This window comes from Leptosomus discolor, chromosome 8 (assembly GCF_034619465.1).
Source record: "Leptosomus discolor isolate bLepDis1 chromosome 8, bLepDis1.hap2, whole genome shotgun sequence".
Lineage (NCBI taxonomy): Eukaryota > Metazoa > Chordata > Aves > Leptosomiformes > Leptosomidae > Leptosomus > Leptosomus discolor.
This window is the reverse complement of record NC_141398.1, coordinates 27,513,383-27,527,835: the sequence shown is the minus strand read 5'-3', so window position 1 is coordinate 27,527,835 and position 14,453 is coordinate 27,513,383. Positions and strand designations below refer to the sequence as shown.

Genomic DNA, 14,453 nt, shown 5'->3' with positions numbered 1-14,453 from the left:
CTAAAGCACCTTATTCTCAGTTCAGTAAAGGACCACTCCACTCAGCCAAACCAGCAAGGGGATGGATGGCATTTGCTACTTGGCTAGCATGACCTTCTCTTTGGATACCACATTCACCCATTTCACAAGGAAACTCGCTAGGTATTTGAATGCTTACTTGGACCCTGAACAATTTCTCCTTCTTGGAGAGAGAGACAGGACAGTTAAAACCCAAGGAGTTCCACGACGACAGTAAGTATTTTATACAAACCACTTCAACTGACACACAAGGTATTTTTAAATCTCTCTAGAACTGCAGAAGGTTGCATAATTACGTGGGAGCAAACTTTTCCACCCAATACTCCCCGAATTCTGTAAAGTTGTAACAGCAAAGCTGCATTAAAAAGCTTCTGCCTTTTCATTATAATAAAGCTTTTGATTACCCTGTTTTCAAAGGCCACGTCCTGTACTTGCGTACTTTCCTCGCTCACTACCCCAGCCCCTCAGTAAAGCTCCACTACTCTTACCAAACGGGAAAACCGATCTCAAGTGCTAACAACATGGAAAGCTAAGTACAGGATTTTGTTGGCAGGAATGCACCGTTCTCAGCTCAGGGATCTGCGCGCCCTGCACAGTTGCAGCCTGCTTCAGGAGCCCTCCCCTGCCGAAGGAGCCCGCCTGGGCCCCGTCACCAGGCGGTCCCAGAGCACGGCGCCCAACCGCACCGCCAGCATCCCACGAACGCTCCAACAGCCCTCGACCTCCCATCCCCGGCAGCGGCACCGAGGCGCGTCTCATCACTAGGGAAAGCGCCAGATTAAGGCTGATTTAACCTCGAACGCCCGGTGCCGCTGCTGGAAACAGAAAGCAACAGATGAGCGACCTCCATTACCCAGGCGTCGAAGGAAGGTGAGGCTGCCCTGGCACAGCCTCACCTTCGGAGCAGCCCGGAGCTTCTGAGCGCCGCCAGCACCCCGGCTTCCCCCGGCAGCCGGGTCGGGGCAGCCCCGCCCGCCGCCGGGGACCTCCCCGCACGGCCACTGCCCGCCGCGGCGCGGAGACACCCGCGGGCCACCCTCCCCGCGAGAGGAGGCAGCCCCGGGGCCGGCCCTGGCGGAGCGGCAGCGCCCGGCCGCCCCCACGCCCTCCCCTCACCCCGGCGCCCGGCAGCCCAAAGGCCGGGGCGGGGGGGGGGGGAAAGGGCCGCGCCCGCCGCCTCAACAGCCGCCGCCCCGCCCCGCTCACCAGCGTAGAAGCGGATGAGGCAGCCGGTCTCCGAGTCCATGCCCTCCTCCTGCACCCGCCACAGGTCCCGGAAGCCCAGCTGGGAGAGGTAGTCGTTCTGGATCTGCAGCGGCTTCTCGTGGGCCTCCAGCCGCCGGCTGGTCTCCCCGTGGAGCTGCACGTACAAGGCGGGCGGCCCCGCCGGCGCGGCGGCCGCCGGCAGCTCCCGCCCGCCGGCGGCGCCTGCCGACGCCCCCCCTGCCCGCCCCGGAGGCAGCTCCCCTGGGCAGGAGGGGCCCCGGCCCGGCCCCGCACCTGCTTCCACCCCGTCAGGGGGCACCGGCTCCACCTCCAGCTCCTCCGAGGAGGACGAGCCGCCGCCGCCGCCGCTGCTGTAGGGATCCAGTCGGTCGGAGACGCTCTCGGCGCTGGGGCTGAAGCTCTCGGTGTCGGAGCCGGCCGGCCCCAGCTCCCCCAGGAGGGAGGGGCAGGAGAGTGGCGGTCCCGCCAGGTACAGCTCGGCCGGCGGCGCCCCAGGGCTGAAGTCAGAGGGCGCCGGGCTCGGCCGGCCGCCGGCCAAGTCGCTCTCCTCGGCGCTGCCGCCCAGCGGCAAGCGGCTGGGCCGCGCCGCTTCCCCGCAGTCTCCTCCGGCCAGCCCGCTTCGCGTCCCCCGCCGGCCGCTCGGCCTCTCCTCCGGCTGCGGCCGCTGCCCCTCCGCCGCGGGCTCAGGCAGCGTCTCGGCGGGGGTCGCCGCCGGCTCGGGCGGGAGCTGCGGTGGCGCGCCCGCCTTGCCCAGCACCCGTACCACGCTGCCGCCACCCCGGTGGCCGAGCTGCTGCAGCCGGGCGGCCACCTCAGCCGCCGTGGTCTCCAGGGTGCAGAGCACCGGGCGCAGGTAGCAGTTCATGTGGCGCTCGTAGACGTGGACGCAGCCCCGCTGCAGGTCCCGCCGCACCCAGTCCCGCTCCGGGGGCTGCAGGGGCTGCAGCTGCCGGGGCGGCTTCAGCAGCAGCGCCTTCCTGTCCAAACTGCGGGTACCCAGCGAGGCGGCGGGGGCAGCGGCGGGCGAGGAGGCGGCGGCAGAGAGGTTCCTCTTCAGCCTCCCCCGCCGCAGCAGCAGGGAGTTGGCGTTGCCAGCCCCGCCGGGGGCCGCCGGAGTCCCGCTGGCCGCCAGCGCCGCGGGGGGAGCGAAGCCGCCGGCTCCCCCTCGCCTCCGCCGCGGGCCGCCGGCTCCTCCGCCGTCCAGCTGCCCGCCGCCGCCCGACGGCTCCACGCCGCTCTCCGCGCCGGGCGCCGCTTGACGACTCCTGCCCGGGGAGCTGCTCTCCGGCCCCCCCCGCCCGCCGCCCGCCACTGGGGCTTCTCTCGCTCGCTGTTGCGCGGGCTCCATTGCCCGCGGGGCCGGGGATGCCGCCGCCGCCCTGCTGGGAGCGCCGCTCGGCGGCCCGGCGAGGCGCGGGGGGGCCCGAGCGGAGCGCGGCGCCGCGTCCCGGGGGTGGTTACGTAGCAGCGGGGAGCATTCCGCCGGTGCCCTCGCGCCGCGCGCCCGGCTCAGCCCCGCTCCCCAGCTGTCGCGAGCGCCATTAGAGAGGCAGGCGCCGAGTGAGGAGGAGGAGGCGGCCGCCGCTCCCCGCCCGCCCGCGCCTCATGAATATTAAGCAGCCCCCGCCTCGCCCCTGACAAGGGCCGCCGAGCCAGGGAGGCTCGCGAGGGTGACGCCACCGCTCGCGCGGCGGGGCGGGGCTGAGCCGATAAACACAACGTGACCGCGCCTGGCGCTGGGAAGGTGGGTGGTGGGGGCCTGCGGGGGCTGCTGGGGAGTGTAGTCCTGAGGCGGCCGCGCGCCGACTACTAGTCCCGGCAGCGCCTGCTCCCGCCGTGCCGTGCCGTGCCGTGCCACTGCGGGGGGCGGCAGCCCCCTCCCTCAGCCGGCCGGCCCCGGCCCCCGCCCGCAGTCGTTTTCCCAGAAGGCGGGGGTGGGGGTGCGTGCTGCTTTGCGTGTCTGGGGCACCGCCCGCCCGCCCGCCCCACGGCAGGGCCCGCTGGCCGAACCCGCAGCGCCGGCCGGTCCGGCAGTAACGGCGGCCGCCCGCGCTGGCGCGGAGGCTCCGCGCTGCGCTGCAGCCCTGCCCGTAGCCCGCTGGCTACCTTGCCGCTCCCCCGCCCAGGGCCGTGCGGCCTCAGGTGGCAGAGCCCGCTGGCCGGCCGAGCGTGAGGGCGAGGGCCCGGGGCACGCTGGAAGCCACACCGCTTCCCCGCGCTGGCCCCGGGGGGCACAGTGTGCCGCCGCTCCTCACGGCACGGGGCTGAATCCGCTTTAAAATTGTTCCCAGGACTTTGTCCTACGCTCGGTGGTGACGTTCCTTGCGCCTTATCGGGGGGTTTGCAGAAACAGCTGATGGCGGGAAAGCGTCCGGCTCGGGGCGGGCTGTTTCTGGGTACTGAGACCTGCGTGGGTCACCCTTGTGCTGCGCCTCACCGGGAATGTCCGTGCTTAACGATCGTACGGGTTCGGTGACCGTTCTCATTCTGCTCTTCCCCACTCTGACATGTTCTCCCCGCAGAACCCAAGCACTGAGCCCAGGCAATCTTCTCATCCGGGGAGGGAGATGATCTCTTCAGATCCAAGATGGAGAGAAACATGGAAATGTGGGTGGGAAATACTTAAATATATATATACACACACACATGCCAAGAAAGAGCTGCTGTGTGAGTAGACTCAAGAGAAAACTTCAGTGCTGTTAATCTGTCACTGTATTTCAGGGACTAAAATTACTGAAAATACTTACTACTTGAAAATTGCTTAGAAGCAGACTTAAATAGCAACATTCCCCCCCCCCCCCATGTGGTTTTTAAATTAATTACTGAAAAGGAAAATTACAATGAGATAAATTCAATTAGCAGTGTGAAAGTGTGAGTTTTCATACTGTAAGGACACCATACTGTGGTATTTATTCAGAGAAATCTCTTATGCTCCTGGGGGTGTTTTAGCTGAGTAATGCTGGTTGGATAGGGCTATAAATGCCTGAGATCTTTCCTTTTTAAAACATTTTGTAAAATCACAGTGAAACATCTTGCCAGATATTAATCAAAATGCTACAGACTGCAATAAAGTGGGAGTTCTGGGCAATTAACCAGTTACGTCAACGTTAGGGGAGATAAATCATCACCAAGAACCCCGAGAAAAATTCTTAGTGAAACATTATTTTTAGTTGGTGTTTTTTTTCTTTTAGTGCATACATATAATATAAGAAACATAAATAAACAAGAACAATAATAAAACTAAAGTTTACCTCTCCTAATAAAACATTCCTCTGCATTTCCATGTTACTATCTTCATATGCTGCACAAGCAGGTGAAACGCATCACAGAAAACAGAGGTATTCCCCAAGGAACTTGCAGTGAAAATCTGTGACTACCTTTTAAAAGTTTTTGTAGCAACAAAGCTGGTGTTTTACCGTTATGTGGAAGCCACCCACTTTCTGAACAGAGCAATCCGTAAATTAATTAGTGTCTGACCATGCAGCTCGCTGGCCCGAATCTGGAGTTGCAACCACCAGCGAGAGCATCTTTGGAATTCCTGCTGTGCGAGAGAGCCAGGACCATGTCCAGAGCACAGACTGACAGAAGATGACGGCAGCACTTGGCCATTAAAGGCTTAAACTGGTGCCCAAAACCTCCCTTGACCGTAGCAGCACACAGCAGAAGTGCAGCACTGAGTATATCGAGCTCTGGTTCTGTCTGCTTCATACATTCTGGTTTATTTCTACTGCTTTGCATCACCCTCATGCCACCTACTTCATGAAGGTTACTCCAGGTCTGATTTACATGGGTCAGAGAAATATTCTACATGCAAACACACACACAGAGACACACTCAGAAGAAGGAGACAGCAAGCTCTACGGACATTATTGTTAACCTAATACTTGAAATAAAAGAGAGTTTCTAGAAAAGTTTCCAACTCTTCTCTTCTTTGGAGGGAGCAGGAAGATAGAAGCTCTACTTTTCTCAGATTGTTCAAATACCCGAATGTCCATGCACACACAGAAAAAAAACAGAACACGGAGATTCTCCAGTGTTACTTAGGAACATGGAACCTAACAGAGGTCTCCTGGGACATCATCCAGTTTTCTCCCTTGTGACTGAAGGCACCGCATCCTATATGTTGGTGAGGTCCCCCTGACATGGCAGATAAACAAATTGAACATCATTTTGAAATAAAAGGAGCTGGTTTGTCCCCTGCTCTAACTGGAAGAGTGTCACAGGGCCACCCTGCCCTCACTGTTGGGCACCTCCTTCCAACTTTCAGTCTGAATTTTACCCACAAGTAGTCTATACCCATTTACTCACACACCAGCATTGCATTGCCCTTTGACTGAAATAGCGTTTTTTTTTTTGACTGCAGAATGTTCATCCCCAAGGTGCTTGTAGGCAGCAGTAGTATCCCCTGGCAGACTTCGTATGCCCTCTTTGGTAAACACACTGTTTTTGTCTCCTTTGGTGAGAACACGCAGTTAAGGTCGTTTAAATAGCCTTGGGGCAGATGCCCCGTGGGGCAGACTGGTACGGCTCCAGCTCTGGATTTACGCTGCAGCTTTCTGAGTCCGCACAGAGCAGCCGCTGTCTGCGACACAACTCAGAGAAGTGGCCAGGGACTGAGTTGACCTCGCTGTCCCTCCTGCTGGGCCAACTCACCACTGCCAGCGGCCATACTAATGAAGGACTTTGTGCCATTAAAAACCAAAGCAGTGGTACTGAAGTCCTGGGGGTGGAAAAATTGTTGGATTTATCAATGCCCTGTGAAATTTCTTCAGGAGCAACAGAGTGCAGTGAGGGTCCCAGCATCCTGTCAGCCCCGAGTTGCACCATGAGGAAAAAAGGGGTTGCGCTGTCACTCTTCATAGTTTCCTGAATATGAAGAGTGCAGTTTCTCTAGTGACCCAGCATCTCCAAATGTTAGTGGTACCAAGCCTGGTCATTTTTTGCTCTATGCAGGGAAGTGAGTGTGAATTCTGTAAGTATATGCACATTTAAATTGAACTCTCAGGCTTATGACAAAACTATGCTATTCTCCATTTCCCACTAACTGCCAGACACTCTTATAATCTCCTGGAATTGTGAATTTTGATAGGGATTAACTGCTGTTGTGAGACACGGGAATGGAGCTTGTGAAATTGATGTTTGTCAGGAGGAAGTGGAAGGGTGAAATGCACATGTCCTTTTTCTAAAGTTTGGTTGATGGTGGCTGTTTGGAAGACAGGTAGAATGAAACAGGATGGTTTGCAATCTGCAGTTTCCCAACCAGAATCTGGCAATCTTGAGGAAGAGTTTTCTGATTATAGGAGTTGTTGGAAAAAAATAAGGGAATAAAAAGTAATTTATCACAGATTACTACAAATTACTTCATACCAAAACTCTTTATACTGAATGAACAACTTATACACTCCCACAGACAGTGGCAGGAAAATGCCAGAAGGTCTTGAAACCACAAGATGACTTTTGTGGATGATATTACATCCAGAGTTATCAGAGTCAGAGGATCCCCTGAGCAACAGAGCAGACCAAAACTTAGCTGAAAAACCTCGCAAAGGCTGGAGCTGTTGTGATCTTTACTGCCTACATCTCTGCCAGCAGCTACTACAGCTACTAGGCAGGAGGCATGAAGCTGCTGTGCGCAACCGTGGAGCTGGCTGAGTAATTGCCGAGGTGCTTGGAGTATGCTAACTCCCATTCAGCTGCTTCCGAAATCTACCTGCCCCGGTACTCGCGAATTCCCGTGAAGCCCTGGGGGATACACTGTGCTGTTGTAAGGTGTTTCTACAAGGGAAGGGACAGATTATGGGCATCAGCTGATGTCTGTGTTTTTCCTTACTCTTTCATTGTGAATGTAGGAGACAGGACCAGGTCCAGCTTTGAATCATATTACTGCCAGTTCTGTTCAATGTTAACATTATACCACTTCATTTCACGTAACCCCTTGGTTTGCTACAATTAATATTTTACTGGGCAATTCAATGATGGCTTACTGGTACTGTCTAATTTTTCTGAAATGTCTGCTGCTGTGGAATAGTAAAAACAGCACATGGCCTTTGTAGACTCGGTTTTACCATGAGCTATACTCAAAGAGAATTTTTTAATGATACCAAATATGCAATGATTACCCAGTTTAGTTTTTGGTTTTGAAGATATGTTTCAGAATAGTATGCCCTCATTAAACAGGAATTGCTTAATCCACAGTCCTTGACTACAGAAAACTTGACTGACAAGTCAGTTCTGGATCAAAAGCTGAGATGAGCACTGAGAAACACTAGTGCAGGGAAGATTGTATTCATACTTTCTCTGCTATAAGTCATCATCAATGGTGCTGTTAAATGTTCATCTGTGCTTTGAGAAGATACGAATCACTTTAGCGGTTCCAGTTAACATGTGAAGGTGGGGAGGGAGCTTAGAAAGATGTTTAATGTCCTTTAGCTCTGCAGAATGTTAGGGAGGTTACTCAGCTCTCTTCTTTAGTAGCCTGTTTTTCTAGTAAGGGAGAATTTCCCTACAGACAAGGAAGTAAGAGACTTATTTCAATGTCAAAGTGCTGAAGCAAAAGACAAAACATTTGCCACTCTACAAGTAATTCAAAGACCAGGAGATGGATGAGCGAAGGGACCATTTCAAATTATATTATGGAATAATATCCTTCTTTGTAAAGAGAAATTGAATGTTATCATGTGGAAGCTGTTCTCAAAATAATACTTAATTTTATCAGTAGGGATTAATTTATTTTTTTTTAATGCTAGGTATGCACCTGTATCTCTCATCTGTATGTGCAATTGTCATATAGGAGCAAAACTGATACGCAGATAACATGGAACTCAAAATTTATGTGGATTGCTGCTCCAGCTATGAGCTTGAGCACAGCAGTGTCTATATGTTCCATGCTAGTTGTGCTCATCTTGGTGTGTAAGGCCTCCAGTGTAGTAAAGCATTTGAGATGGTGCTTATGCAAAGAAACTCTTAAGTTTAAGTGTGTTCTTAGGTTGAGCATACGATTAAGACCTATTCTTGAACAGGGAAATTTCCCTTAATTGATGCCTGAAATAGAATTAAGCTGTAGTTTATTTTACAGTTGCCCTTGTGTTTATATATTCAGAAACACTGGACTCGCATTACCCAGAAGTTTATTTGTACCTACAGCCCCCTAAATAATTTTCAGCAAGGGTTGATCTGTATTTACGATTCCAAAACCACTTCCATATGAGTAATATCAACACTACTACATGTTCTTCAGCAGTGCACTTCAAAGTACTTTACAAATGAGAGTAAGTGCAATTATTTCCGTAATACAGAGAAAGAAGAAAAGAGGCAAGTACCTTCTTGGTTGCACATTAAACCCCTGTCAAGGCGATGGGCAGAAGTCAGGTCCCCGTGTCCCGAAAGTGGAGCACCAGGCTGTAAAGCTCACTTCTTGCTGAACCAAAGTCCTGTCCCAGCTTATTCTGGGCGGAGGGACTGGAGCCAGGCACAGAATCCCGCTGTTAGGTTGTTCAGCTGACATGCCGTATTACTCGCTAGCAGTATGTGGCCACTTGAACTGCAGTTCATTGTAGAACTAACCTGGGTTGTTTTCAGCATAGTAAGGGTTTCCTAAGTCATCAGCGGCATGATGGAGATCCTTCAGTTACGCAAATGTTTCCCATTGTGACACGAACAGGCTGAGTTGTGTTGGCATTGCAGTTAAACAGCTGGGAGGTGCAGCTCCCTTAGCAAATCTTAGAATTTCTTCTCCAGCACAAACTTCTTGTTCCCATCACGTATCAAGAAGAAGGCAATTTACAGAAGTAAACCGCAGCATCTCCATTGCTCTTCAAGGCAGCAAGCAGCTGATGCTGAGTTAACTGTACAGCTGAAAGCCACACATAGAGGAAACAGATCTGAGAAAAAGAAACACCAGCTTTGTTACCCAGTTGATTACAGGTGTATGGTATATATTGTAGTGTTATATTGAATACTGTATTGCAATTAAAGCGGTATTTTACAGATTTTGGTTTTAATTTGTGTTGATGATAATTGCAAAGCCAGACCTTGTAATTGCCTGTAGACTCAGCAACCCCTATACACTAATCCTCTTACTGTGTCTTTGACTCTTCCATTTTAAGCTACGTGTTTTATTTGTTTGTTTTTAAAAAAGAAAAAGCATTTCATTGCCTGTTAGCTATTAATGCACTAAAAGACTCTCTTCCAGAACTTTATAAAACCTGCCTTGTAATTATTTCTTTTTATCTTTCATGCTCATATGGTGTCTTAAGCCCTTTTTGTTTTAGAGCCCTACAACTCCTCTAGGTACAGTATTCATATACTGATAGAGATGGATTAATGTGGATTCGTTAAGCTGCAGCCAACTCAGTGACTTGAATGCAATGGTTTTACATAATATATAGCCCTAAATAGCATGACTGGTGTATCTGAAGTGACCCAAGAGATTCAGACATTTTTGGTATCAGCTTTTCATGAGGTTAGTCATCTCCCATTAATTCTCTTGTAAACATCGTAGAGGGTACTTTCTGTTTTTAAAAGGCTGTACATAAAGGCTTTTCATGGAAGACTGAGGATAAGTTTCTGCCATATAGCAGGTTTGGCAACAAAGTCAGCTTAGAAAGTTCATGCCCCTACTCACTTGCATTTGCCGCTTATGCACAGTGTGTTGCCCACACCAGTGTGCCAGTATGACTAGAGCTGCACTGTCAGCTGGGTAGTGGAAATGCTCTGCATTAAAATGAATTATGCCTTAAGAATCTCAGGTATTGTTTTAATACAGTAAGAATCTATCACATAGATACATGTTATTTACTTGTGCATGGTATAAGCACTGAAGTGAGAATAGCATAGTGGAAGCTAAACTCTCAAAATATGTGTTACTGATGATTTATCCTGGTACAGAGTGCTATCAACAGCTGCATCTACAGTAATTTATTGGAAGTATAAACAAAGACACACATTATGCCCTTTGAAGGAGCCTTTTAAACTTTATTTCTTCAACACCAAAGGTGTATCTTGTTAAGAGTAAACATAGAAATCCTCCAAGGAGATTAATAAAATAAAGCCTTACACAATTGAAATATTGGCAGGATTAACCTAGAAGTTAATACTAAAACAGCTCACTGTCACATCTGCAGCTCCCCAAGCAGCCCTCTCAGAAGGGCTTTCAGGAAGTCGGTAGGGAACATACCTGAGCTGTCTTTGATGAAAAGGGTCAGAAGGAGTTAAATGTAGGAGAGCAGGGATTTTTTTCGGTTAGCTACTACAGTGACAAAATGCCCATTGACTGGTAGGCCTTCGGCTGTGCACTTGTGTGCAGGATCGCCCTCCTGTGCCATGTCAGCAGCATGTGAGCGTGCCTACCAAAGATGCCTCAGCTTAAAATTTCCACCCCTCCCCTGCTCACCCGCCTGGCCATTTCAGCTATGACTGCATAGTCATAGTGCTGTGCCATGCTGTTGCATGAGATTAAGAGAGAGCTCTTAGTAATATGCCAGAACGATGGGAATGAGCCCAGGATTCATGGGCAAGGCTAAACAAAACTTCCACAAAAATGAGCCCACCATTTCGCTGATAGATCATATGACTCCCCCCCGCAATAACCTGGGTCACTGAAAGGCCCTGCTCCGTGCTCTCTGTCGGTCTGTGCAGAAGCTGGCCTGGGACTGGGGGGGAAGGGAAGCCATAGGAAAGGGAGAACAGCTAATATTTTAGCATCCAGATCTCGCTGAGGTGCAAACCTGCATCATCGGCTCTGCAGGTGTTGGCCAGGGCACAGCAAAGTACAGTCACGTATTTATTTGGCATCTAAACTGTTTCAGAGGCAGCATCATTCTGCTTTCAGCTTTCCTAAGGTATCCTCTGCTGTTCTGTAAGAACAGAGCTGAATGCTCTGTGAGACTCCACATACTCCGGTCAGAGCAAGGGTAAACCAGGTTCTCCAAACTGATGTGAATTCTCATCGCTAGAGCAGAATAAGGTCTTAGTTTTCAAAAGCACGCAAATGCCCAGGCACTGTCACTAGTAGCATGCTATCCAGGATAGTCAGTGTCTGTGACCTACCTATTCTGCAGATAAAGACATGCCTTGCAGTTAAAGTATTCATCGGCCTCTTGAGAAGACAGGCAATGAACATGTGAAAACACATCAGTGGTGCCTGTGCAGTTGGGAACTGCTGTGCTTTGAAAGTCAAGTGGATTTTTAGGAACATCGCTTCTGCCAACAGATACCAATAAGCTGTTTTCATAATAGCATCACAAACTTCAGCCTTCAGCTACCTGACGCATTTCTTTGCCACACCGAACAGATCAGTCCTGCGCCAGTAGTGGGTCTGGGATTCAGTACTGCTGGGAACTGAAGCTTTCAAGCATGTGTTTTCTGACAAAGGTGTCACCTGGAGCACATGCTGAAGCTTTTACTTGCAGAGTTGAAGAGGCAGAGGGAGGGAGCTGGCTTGGTATCTGTGACCGTGAGCAATCAGGCTCTTGAAAAAAACCCAACAGCAGTGATGTTTTCTCCATGCCATTGGTCTACAGTATAGCAAATAAGACCTAGCTGTAGAGCTCTTCTCCACAGCATTTGCAGACAGGCTGCTGGCAGGGCTCACATCCGTCATGGCTTAGCACAGTGGGGCTGCATGCATTTCTGCGTGATAGCCAAGTATTTCGTGTCCTACCGTTCTTGGCTGCCCAATAGGCAACCTGATCTGGTCTCCATATCAGATACCATGGTGTACAAGGAACTTGCAGTGGATTCTTGGGTGACTGGTGGAAAACCATTTACCACATCATTCCCCTACATGGTAACATTGCTTGCAAAAAGTATCTGCTCATTCTCAATGTGTGACACTTTGTTTTCAGGTGCTTTAGCCAGAGCTCTGCTGCCTTGAGGAAGTATTTACTTTCAGGCATCCCTGTTCTTTGTGGCTTACTCCGAGTATGAATGCTCTTCCAAATCACATGGACCATGTAGCTCTCCAAAACCAGCAGCCAGACGCAGGACCTCTCAGGGCAGCTGTGCAGGAACATGCAGAAAGCAGCAGCTAGAGAGGCTCTGCTGACTCTCCTTCTGTCGTCAGTGGCACGGACCAGCTGTCAAAGGAAGCGGTCACACTGCTCTGGAGTCGCTGCAGAATGATGGAAGGCAGGCAGGTACAAAGGCAGGCTGCTCCACACCCAGTGTGTAGCCCTGAAGGGACGCATGGACCGAAGGAAGCCAAAGAATTTGGAAAGCCTCTATACAAGACTTACAATGAACACATCTCATTGCAGAGGGGAAGTGTTGATAAGTAAGGGACATTACAGTGGATGACCTCTGGACCTCCTCCGGAGGTCGTCCTTCTCAAGCACTGCGAACGTCAAAGTGAGATCACATCCTCCAGGGCCTTGTCATGCACAAAACCTAAGTGAGGCAAGACTTGACAGGCTGAAATTAGCAGTCTGAGTCACACCGCAAGAAATTGGTTGTCAATGTGGTTGCTGTCGAATGAGCATAACGACAGATTGTCAAATACCTAACCGACAGCTCTTTCTTTGCAGGAGTTGAGGTATAGAAATGATTTGTAAATCATTTGTAACATTTCCTACCTACATCTTTCCAGGAACATAAGTGGATTAGACTACTGCTCCTTCTAGACAGCATCATGCTGCAAAATGGTTGTTAGCACACACTTTAAGGAAAGATGCAAGGAGCGTGATGGTAGATGACGTGGGATAACCAGCCTCAGAAACCTTTTCCCAAAACTGCAGTGGTTGGATGCTGGCTTCTCCCCAGAAGCACAAGAGTGTAAAGCCCTTCCAAAGCTCTTGTTTATTTTTATGCATGTATGACAGTCCTCTCTCGACTCCTGCTAAGATTTTGGTTGTGGTCATAACAAGGAAGGAAGGGATTCGGCTGAATAATTGCATGTTGTGCATAAAAGTTATTTCCTTTTTATCAGTTTTAGATGTATCCCATTTCAACTTAATTGAATATTCCCTTGTGTTTATACTGCAGAAGGGAAACTAGCAGCATGTATTTATGAGCCGATTTGCTGGACAGGGGCTAGGACTGGCTTCCCACTGCTTCAAACCAGGGGAGAACACAACAGAGCAGAATAAGCAAATTAAAGGTCCTGGTTAATCAAGCTCAATAGTAATTTGCAACAAAAGGAAAATCTTGAAAAATTTCTTAGGAAGGTTAGTCCTTATAAAGCACCAAACATTTTTTTTTCTATTTCACCCCGCTGCCACTCTATTTTCCTTCCAGGAACAGTTCAATACAATTTCTTACTATAAGGCAAAAATCAAGCAAACACCCTAACCCTTTGTTCCAGCTGTAAAACAGACACGAGAATATCCCTTATTAGATGGGCTAATTAACTACATGATCCCTTTTTCCTTCTTGTAAAAGTTGTTGGAAAGCAACCCAAACACTGCCTTTAATAAAGTTTTTCTGGGTAAGTTCCTTCTTTGTCAGGGGAAGGGTAATTGTGATAGCAAGCTGCTTCTGTTCCCAAATGCTCTGATGTGGTGGGGTCATGTCACATGTTTACACTCCGTTTTAGCAAGGAATAACAACATGAGCAGAAGTGCTTATTTTTGCTGTCACTACATTTGAACAGATGTTATAGGCTCAATTATCCCAGCAATTCAGCTGTAACATTGCATTACTCTCTAAGCTCTTTCTTCATCTGAAACTGTTTTGTTGGAAGACACTGCTTTCTGTAAGCTGGTGCTTCTGCTCCTCCATGTAGCATAGAGCCTGGCAGCTAGCTTCAGTAAGCAAATTTGTCTTTTTGGATTGCTTCCACACTGTAGGTACAAATCACATTGAATGTACAGCTGAACAAAATATGTTTTATAATACGGAGTATCCACCCACTATGAGAATATCCAGTGTTTTAACACAGTATCATTAGTCACCAAGAGTAAATTGATAAATTATCAAGTTCTGCATATTTTGGTCAGTGTTCAAATAAACCGCACTTGTGTAATGCAGGAATATTCTAGGTTCAGCATCCTCATGGTATAGGTGAGTATCTCCATATATAACAATGTTGTGAAACGGAAAGACACATCCTGCAGCCCCTGAATCACAGCTTTGAAATGCAGTGTGACAATTCATTTTGAGGCCAGTGGTGATGAGCTCTGCCAGTGTGGCAAGTAATTATAAGAAATAGGGATGACTTGACTCATTTTTTCTTCCTGCCTTTGCCAAGTCTTTAAACATACTGTTTTCACCAT

The 14,453-nt window shown here is 49.9% G+C and overlaps 1 protein-coding gene across 1 annotated transcript in view; it reads right to left on the bottom strand.

Annotated features, from left to right (window-relative positions):
* The window catches only part of PHLPP1 (PH domain and leucine rich repeat protein phosphatase 1), a 142,002-nt gene extending 139,394 nt beyond the window's left edge, over positions 1-2,608 (bottom strand). Inside the window, exon 1 of the mRNA XM_086468863.1 lies at positions 1,225-2,608. Within this exon, the coding sequence (XP_086324989.1) occupies positions 1,225-2,593 (1,369 nt within the window). The 5' untranslated portion in view covers positions 2,594-2,608. The remainder of the gene's footprint in view (positions 1-1,224) is intronic.
* Positions 2,609-14,453: the final 11,845 nt, after the last annotated feature.